This window comes from Nicotiana attenuata, unplaced genomic scaffold (genome assembly GCF_001879085.1).
Source record: "Nicotiana attenuata strain UT unplaced genomic scaffold, NIATTr2, whole genome shotgun sequence".
Classification (NCBI taxonomy): domain Eukaryota; kingdom Viridiplantae; phylum Streptophyta; class Magnoliopsida; order Solanales; family Solanaceae; genus Nicotiana; species Nicotiana attenuata.
Window position 1 is genome coordinate 319297 of NW_017670834.1, and position 9159 is coordinate 328455.

The 9159-nt window shown below is 34.9% G+C and overlaps 1 protein-coding gene across 1 annotated transcript; it reads left to right on the top strand.

Annotated features, from left to right (window-relative positions):
- Window positions 1-513: 513 nt before the first annotated feature.
- Window positions 514-1923, top strand: LOC109243761 (aquaporin TIP1-1). The gene is made up of 2 exons (XM_019410743.1): window positions 514-1015; window positions 1317-1923. Exons 1-2 carry the CDS (start codon window positions 632-634, stop codon window positions 1677-1679), a joined length of 747 nt encoding a protein of 248 aa, XP_019266288.1. The 5' UTR covers window positions 514-631; the 3' UTR covers window positions 1680-1923.
- Window positions 1924-9159: the final 7236 nt, after the last annotated feature.

Below are 9159 nucleotides of genomic sequence, written 5' to 3' on the forward strand. Positions count from 1 at the left end.
GGCACTTTAATTTTTTCATGTCTTTTAGATATTTTGAATTATTAATTATTGTGACTTATAGTACTTTACATAATTTTCAAATATAAAAATTTTGTTCCAAAAAAATTAAAGATTCTATGTCTAAATTTACGATCAAATTTAAGAAATTTGATTCTCGAAATCCGAGCTCTGCCACATAAACTAAGATAGAGAGAGTAATAAAATAAGGTGAGACGTATAAAACTTAATCATGATTAAGTGAAAAATTTATGTGCAAATGCGCATCAAGTATTTTGATGCACACTTAAATAATTTTGTCTTTCCTAAAATAAGAGCATATTTTTTTTGTTTAACATGATCAGGGTGTTCAGTACACGCATTGGAGAGCGACTAAATTCGAATTTGAAAATCCCACGTTAAGAGATAAGTGTTCCCTAATCAAAGCAAATTTAATTTTATACTCAAAACTAGAACGTGAGACCTTTAAAGAAGCATACCTACTCTTGGCATCAACTATATAAGTAGTCTTGCATGAGATGTGGAGATCAGTATACTAGCCTTTAATTAAGGATCACCATATACCCACCAAAACTCAGCTTCTTCTTAAACTCTCCTCCATTTCTTGATCAACATTCATTCTTGATTTCCGACGATGCCGATCAGCCGGATAGCAATCGGAAGGCCGGAGGAAGCCACTCACCCGGACGCCTTAAAGGCGGCGTTGGCCGAGTTTATCTCCACCTTAATTTTTGTATTTGCAGGTTCAGGTTCAGGTGTAGCATTTAGCAAGTTGACTGGTGGTGGTGCTAACACACCTGCCGGACTCATTGCCGCCGCTATTGCTCATGCTTTTGGGTTGTTCGTGGCTGTTTCCGTCGGCGCTAACATCTCCGGTGGACATGTTAACCCTGCTGTCACCTTTGGTGCGTTTGTTGGTGGTAATATTACACTTTTACGTGGAATTTTGTACTGGATTGCTCAGTTGCTTGGCTCTGTTGTTGCTTGCTTGCTTCTTAAGTTCACCACTGGTGGCTTGGTAAGTTATTTATTTCTCTCTTGTTTTTTTTTCCTTTCTATGTAGTAACTAATGTATCGGGAACAATCATATTTGTGAAGATATGCATGTGTTATGTATTTATTGATTTGGTATAAATATTCGGGATGATAAGTTTTTACCAGTCGTTTTCTTTAAATTTTTGTGTCCAATCAAACACCACTATAGAGTAGCTTCTTAAAAGTAAATTTTATTTCAAAAAAATAAATAAAGAAATTAATGTAAATTCAAATAAAAGATTAGAGTGCAAAATAACATTACATTCGACTTTTAAATGATGCAGGAGATTGGTGCATTCGGCTTGTCTGATGGAGTTGGTGTAGGAAACGCATTGGTACTTGAAATAGTAATGACATTTGGCCTAGTCTACACCGTGTACGCTACCGCAGTGGATCCAAAGAAGGGCAGTTTGGGAACAATTGCACCAATTGCAATTGGTTTTATTGTTGGAGCCAATATTCTGGCTGGTGGGGCCTTTGATGGGGCCTCAATGAACCCAGCAGTTTCTTTCGGCCCAGCAGTTGTGAGCTGGAGCTGGGCCAACCACTGGGTTTACTGGGCTGGGCCTTTGATTGGTGGTGGGCTTGCTGGGCTTGTTTATGAGTTCTTCTTCATTAACCAGACCCATGAACCTTTGCCCCAATAAGCAAAGATGAAAATAGCAAAATGTAAATGGTGAATTTTCTGTGTGATTTTGGTCTAAGGGGTTTTATTAGTCTCTGTTTGATTTCACAATTGCCCTTGGTTTGGGATGAACTTGGTTGTATTGTGTGATGGTGTTTGGAGTGGGGTGGGAAGAGGGGGGGGGGGGGGGGATTGAAGGGGTATTTATGTAATTCATGTGTTGGTTCCATGTTTTAGCTCTTTTCATTCTATTGCAGTTTCTTTTCCTTAATTGATTTAAATCATTATTTCAAAAGGGAAAGTACAAAAATGTGTTTTACTGATCATGGGACAACATCTCGTAATTATCAATCAATCATTTCTAGCATCAAGATGGACTAATTCCAAACCGTGTTTCCTTGAATAGAGACTAATTACAATGGAATACTCTTGAGGTAAAAAGTTAAAATATTTTGACTAGTTCTCTGGTGGAAGCGATTTGAAGTGGCTCATTAACGCAAAAATTGAGCCAAAAAAATGTCTGGGCCCTAACCAGCTTGGGCTTTACTTGCCCAGTTTAAAAGGTGACCAACAAATTGCAAAAATATGATACTACTTTCTATGGTGCTTTTTAACCTTTGAGGGAGTCTTGGTGTGACTGGTAAAGTTACAGCCATGTGACCAGAAGGTCACGGGTTTGAGTCATATTAATAGCCTTTTTCGAGAAATGCAGGCAGCGTCTTGCATAAATACAGGTTAAGGCTGCGTACAATAAATCCTTGTGGTTCAGCATTTAGTTTAACTGAATTTAAGTAGTTTTTAGGTCATAATATAAAATTGGTTGGTCGGCCGAAGTACTATATTTGCTAGTTGATTTTATATATATATATATATATATATATATATATATATATATATATATATATATATATATATATATATATATATATATATATATTAAATGGAATTTTTACATTCCTATCCCGCTTATGAAACTTTTTACCCTACATGTTTAAGGTTTCACTTAATTATATTTAGCATACCAAACTACCATTTATATACCATATCTAATTAAGGTTATAATTAATGTGATATTTTATACTCCTTAAATTAAGCACTTCCGTTATTTGACACTACTAAGTACTAATCCTCACTTTCTCTCTCCTAACCCCTCATCTCCATACCCCTCCACGTTCTTTGTTTTAGGGAAGAAGTTGAGTTGAATCTTTGAGATGACAAACAGAGGAGAGAATGAAACGGGATTGAAGAAAGTCAAAGACTCAGATTTCGTTGATCTATTTTCTTCTTCTTTTCTGTTTTGCACTTTCATTTAGCTTATTTTGTTATTGATTTTTAATTACTTTCTCATGTCGATCGAAATCAGTTTTTTTTAAAGTATTTTTATTAAAAGTACTTTAGGTGAAAAATAATTATTTTTTAATTAATTAATTTGAAAAGCATTTTGACCATCAATTAGTATTTGGGCGGACTTTTAAAAACTATTTCTAATTATTTTTCGGAAAGCTATTTTTTCTGTTCCAAAATTGCTTCTGCTTCGCCTCAAAAATATTTTTTTTCCTTCTAAAACCTTGGCCAAACACTTCAACTTTGAAAAAAATATAATCACCCAAAAAACTAGGTAAATATTTGTAGTTTTTTTGTAGAAATTTTGTAAATGAAGTGCAAATTGTAGAAATGTGACATTTACAATTAATCTGCAAACTGTCTGCAAAATTTTACAAAAACTACAAATTAACTACATTTAACCTACATTATAACTACAATCTAGAAAAAATTTACACGTGGAAGTTCTTCAAGTTGGAATTGGCAAAAGCTACATTTCTTGTTTTCTAGACACACAATGTACCGCTTCACACCATCCAACACAGTATGTATATGATCTGTTGAAGCCCTCACCTACATTTTCAGAACAAACACAAAGAAAAAAAATTTACAATATTAAAAATATAGTATCTACAATATATCTACATTTTATCTACAATTTATCTACAAATTAACTACAAACTATAAGTAAACTACAATTTGCCTACAATTTATCTACAATCTGGAGACACTTTATATTAAAATATTTTTTTCCTGCACCAAATAAAGAAATTATAGTCAAATTATAGATATATGTAGTAAATTTGTAGATAATATCATAAAACTAAGAAGACCTATTGCTGTTATTTTTTTCTTCTCATTTTTGTTTTTTTTCTCCCTTCTTTAGTTATTGTCAATGATCTGCCTTTGAACTCTCCACTTTATGTCCATTTAATTGGTAAATCTTAGAAGCTGTTAGTAGTTGAATATTTTTCGTAGTTTTTGTAGCTGTTAGTAGTTCAATATCTGTTCGTTTTTTTTTCTTCAGAATTTGAATTATAGTTCTGGAGAAAAAATCGCATATATGAAATCTCCTTTCCTTTTTTAAAGATTGAATTTAATGTAGAATCAATTATCACCAAGAATCTCTCCTTAATTTTTGCGCGTTTTTAAGGAATATTCTGATCCATTAATGCCTGATTTTCGAATGGTACAAATTTTGTAAGTAAAATGTGGACTGGGCGGGTAATATACAAAATATGTACATTTTTGGTAATAAACTTTCATATATGGTATAGGAAGGAAAAAATCCCTTGCAAAAATATGATACTACTTTTTATGGTGCTTTTTAACCTTTGAGGGAGTCTTGGTGTGACTGGTAAAGTTACAGCCATGTGACCAGAAGGTCACGGGTTTGAGTCATATTAATAGCCTTTTTCGAGAAATGCAGGCAGCGTCTTGCATAAATACAGGTTAAGGGTGCGTACAAAAAATCCTGGTGGTTCAGCATTTAGTTTAACTGAATTTAAGTAGTTTTTAGGTCATAATATAAAATTGATTGGTCGGCCGAAGTATTATATTTGCTATATATATATAAGGGCTGAACATAATTTTGTGACAAGCAATTAGGTGTTTAGATAGAAATATTGAAGTGAAAAATAAATAGTTGATGTATCTGATAAAAATATTATATTAAAATTACTGAATGTGATCCTACCATGTGCGCACTGGCTGCATGTGATGAGAGCAGGTAAATTGGAAAGTGACGGTTGAATTTTTGTTCACATGCATTGCTAAGTTGGGATTCTTGGGAATAGGGCCACATTAGATATCTTGACAATTCGGTTTGTTACTCCTACTGAGGCTACATTGATTTTGTACTAAAGTAGTTATTATCATAATTTCTTCTTCTTCTTCCTTTTGACTACATTTTAAAAACTTTGTAATTTCCTAAAGTAGTAACCCGTAAGTACTTGTTTCGGTACTTACTTTCGGGTTTCACGGGTCGACCCTAAATTATAGTACTAGACCCGGACCTAATTTTAAGGAGTGTATAATTTAAGGGAAACGGTTAAAGGGTTACGTCCTAAGGTAAGTACAACGGCACCGGTACCAAGGGGTTTAAAGTACGGAGGATATAAGTAGGTAAGTCAACGGTGGTAGTCAAGTCACTCAGGGAGTTTATGCTGCATCCNNCTATATCACGCTCCCTGTCAGAAATATACTCTCTGGGATACTCTCCCTACAAAGATAGAAACACAGTAAAAGAAAGAAAAAGATATTTAGTTCGTGAACAAGAATTTCGTTTCCAAGAGAGACGAAATTGGATTCGGGCAATCGATCGGAACATATTCTGCAAAAATCTTCCGCTGTTGTTAACAGGTACACAAATTCTATGTCCCTTTTACTCGGATTTAACTTACAATGGCATCAGAGCCAGGTTGTTTGCTCCTAATTGTTGCCAACGACCAGTTTCAATTTTGATCCAAACTTCTCGTAATCAGTAAATTATTTTGTGATAAGTTATTTGGCTTCTTTGATCTCTAATGTATAATTGTTTAATTTTGAAAAGTGACGCATAAAGAGGCAAAATTGTACTTTTGACCAAGAAGGGATTCTTTCAAAGTTTCTGCTTGTTTCAAAAAGAATTAGTCGTCTTTTGGCTAGATTGTACTAATATATAAAAGAATTAAGTTGATTTTTTTTTGTCTGTATACAATGCTTTACACAAATCCAGTAACTAAAAGAACCCATCAGAATAACAGTTCCCAACTATTTTTAGAGACAAAAAAAATTATACACTTAAAGCAAAAGCAGGCAGAAAATTACCCAAGTTAGAGAAATGGGTTTACCAAGAAACAGGAAAAGAGAAAGTATGAGCAGGCCAATAAGGTGATTTTAATAACTGATGACAACAAAGAGAGGCAAAAGGCAAGTTTTTTAGCTTAAGGATGAATTCAAGATTGAAATGTGTAACAACCCAAGAGAGGAAAATAGTGAAAATCAGAGAGTGAAGTTGAAAGAAAACTACTCTCTAGTGTAGGACAACTAGCAAGTAGAAAAAGACTTGGGCTCAAAGAGAGGTTTGGTGTCAGAAACAGAGACAGTTTATATTTTTTTTTTCTGTATACAACTTACCATTTCTTAATATTAAAATATGTTTTATCTTAATGCCTCAATTGATATCCTTCTACAAGTAATTGTGATATATGTTGTCACATTGAGTGGTTGTAGCCATTCTTATTGTTTACTTGGTCATATTTCAGATATGGCTGAACAGGGACAAGTTCGAATTACTCCAAGTGGGTGTTCTCGAAGTCGGGGGGGGGAGGAACGTAGAAGGATACGTCATCGCAAGACTTATTTCTATAATGATTCAGACTCTGAGCCTGAAGTCATCAGGAATGTCCCAAGGAGGCAAAATGAGTTAAGGGATCGAAGGGCTGAACGAAGGAAAAGAGAAAAGAAATTTAGGGAGTTTAAGGAATTAAAATGGGCCCTGATGCTTCCGTCCCTGTACATGTACACTTTTTAAAGATAAAAAGAGCTGAGTTGGCTAATTATATAGAAATTACTGATTGGGAAGCATTAGCTATTTTAGCGGACCCTCTTCGAGAGCCTTGGGGTGAAATTTTAACTGAGATTTATCATGATGTTTGACCTAGTGCACCTTTTAGCGTATATGAGCAAGAGTTAGTGTTCGATTGGTAAATGGATGTCCTAGCAAACATGTAAATTGTCATTATGTGTTTTATCTTAATGAAATTTATATTATGTTATTTCTCTCACCAGTTACATACATTGTTTGTTATATATTTTTATGGATTGAGACTTGAAACAAAGTACACACTAAGAAGTGATTCTAATTAATTAAAAATATTTAGATATAGATGATGAATGGAAATATAGTGACCGTTCGATTCTATACTAAAAATAGAATTAATATTATAATTAATTTACTTGAGTGTGTAATCACATGCATAAATTAACTAAAGTATATATATTGATGAGTTAAACTTGTAATATTGTCTCTAAACACAGCCATGGCATCGAAAAGCATCATTGCTGACTTGAACAATGGTGAAAAACTGAATGGTGAAAATTACGATATCTGGAGTCGTAAGATGTGGTATGTACTCGAAGAGCAAGATGCTCTTGAAAGTATTAACCATGCTATGAGTCACCAGAGGAGGGTAACACTGCCCAACACAGGAGGGATCTGGAAACTTACAATGTTTGGAAAAAGAAAGATTCCACTGCACGTGGAATTATTGTAAGTTCAGTTGCTAATGATCTCATCCACGAATGTGAGCAATATCCTAGTGCTCAAGCCATGTGGTCACATTTAAGAGAGGCATATGGGGGTACGACTGTGACTCACCTTCGACAGCCGACAATCGAGTTTCACACGTACAAAAAAACGTCATGATCACAGTGTTAAGCAACATCTAAGGGTGATGTCAAATATGATTGCTCAACTCAAAAGTGTTGGCCATATTCTCTCTGATGAGCAGCAGATTCATGCAGTGATTCGGTCTTTTCCCAATAATTGGGAACATTTGAAGGTTAACTTGACCTACAATGATAGCATCAAAACTTTTGATGATGTTGCCCGTCATGTGGAGCTTGAAGACGAGCGACTTGGTGCTGCTAAAGCTGTACCTAATGATTTTGTGGCAGAATTAAGTGGTACAAAGAGATCAAGCTTCAAGTGCAAGAGAAAGTGGAAAAATGACGAAAAGGGTAAGGAGACCGGAGAAGGACCTTCAAAGAAAAGAAAGAAGCCAAATTCCAAGAAAGAAAAACGATTCTACAAGAAGAAAGACAAGAGCAAGATGAAGTGTTACAATTGCCAAGTCTCAGGGCATTTTGCTCGTGAGTACACTGAGCCGAAAAAGGTAGCATTTCAGAGCGCATCTCTTAGTGTTATATATGTTTCTAGCACTATTTTAGTAACTGAATCTTATCCTCTGTGGATTGTAGACTTAAGGGCCACTGACCATGTGAGCCGCGATAGAGAAGCGTTTATAGAATGGACATGCGTGGTGGCCGATCTTTGATGTTGGAAATGTATATGTGGGAAATAATGCAAAGCTTGAAGTCAAAGGGATAGGCACTTGTAGAATGGACATGCGTGGTGGCCGATCTTTGATGTTGCATGACGTCCTATATGTTCCAGAGATTCGACGAAACTTAGTATCTTTGTCTGTTCATCTAGATTTAGATTTCAATTTGAACTTTAGTCGCAGTGGTCTTAGAATTACTCAAGACAATGTTTATTATGGTTTTGGACATCGTTATGATGGTTTTATTATGTTAGATTGTAATACTTCTACGTATAACTATTATGTTGACTGTTGTGTTATGGCATGTTATTCTAGTAACAATGATGTTGATGTTATTACATGGCATGCAAGATTAGGTCACATAGGGCATGATCGAATGAATAGATTGGCTAAGGAAGGACACCTAGGTCCTTTCTCTAAAATTGAAATGCCAACTTGTGAAAATTGTCTTGCTGGAAAGATTACACGTAAACCATTTGGAAAGGCTAAGAGAGCTGATTTTCCGTTGCAATTAATCCATTCCGATATCTGTGGTCCAATGAATGTGAGGGCTAGGTCTGGTGCTTTATATTTTATTACGTTCATTGATGATTTCACACGCTTTGGTTATGTCTATTTGATCTCTCATAAATCTGAAGCACTTGAATGCTTTAAGAAATATGTGAATGAAGTTGAGAATCAATTAGACAAAAGGATTAAGACCTTAAGAACCGATAGAGGGCGTGAATATCTTTCAAAAGAATTTGAAGAATTGTGCAATGAAAGGGAATCACCAGACACTTAACTATTCCATACACACCTCAACAAAATGGTGTAGCAGAAAGGAGGAATAGAACATTATTGGACATGATAAGGTCCATGATGGCGCATGCAAATTTACCTATCTCCTTTTGGGGAGATACGTTATTGACTGCAACTTACATATTGAACAAAGTGCCTTCTAAATCAGTTTCTTCCACTCTTTATGAGCTGTGGACTGGTCATAAACCGAACATAAAGGATTTAAGACCTTCGGGTTGTGTTGCATATGTAAGAATCCTTTAGCAAGTTTGGTAAATTAGGTCCAAAAGGATAAAAAATGTATCTTTATAAGATATTCAGAACACTCCAAAGGGTATGTAGTTCATTGGTGAA

What these genes read in the sequence shown, in the direction of transcription:
- LOC109243761 (XM_019410743.1), top strand. Translation starts at nt 632, where the DNA reads ATGCCGATCAGCCGGATAGCAATCGGAAGGCCGGAGGAAGCCACTCAC. An exon ending in AGTTCACCACTGGTGGCTTG is followed by an intron (nt 1,016 to 1,316) that starts GTAAGTTATTTA and finishes TAAATGATGCAG; the next exon opens with GAGATTGGTGCATTCGGCTT.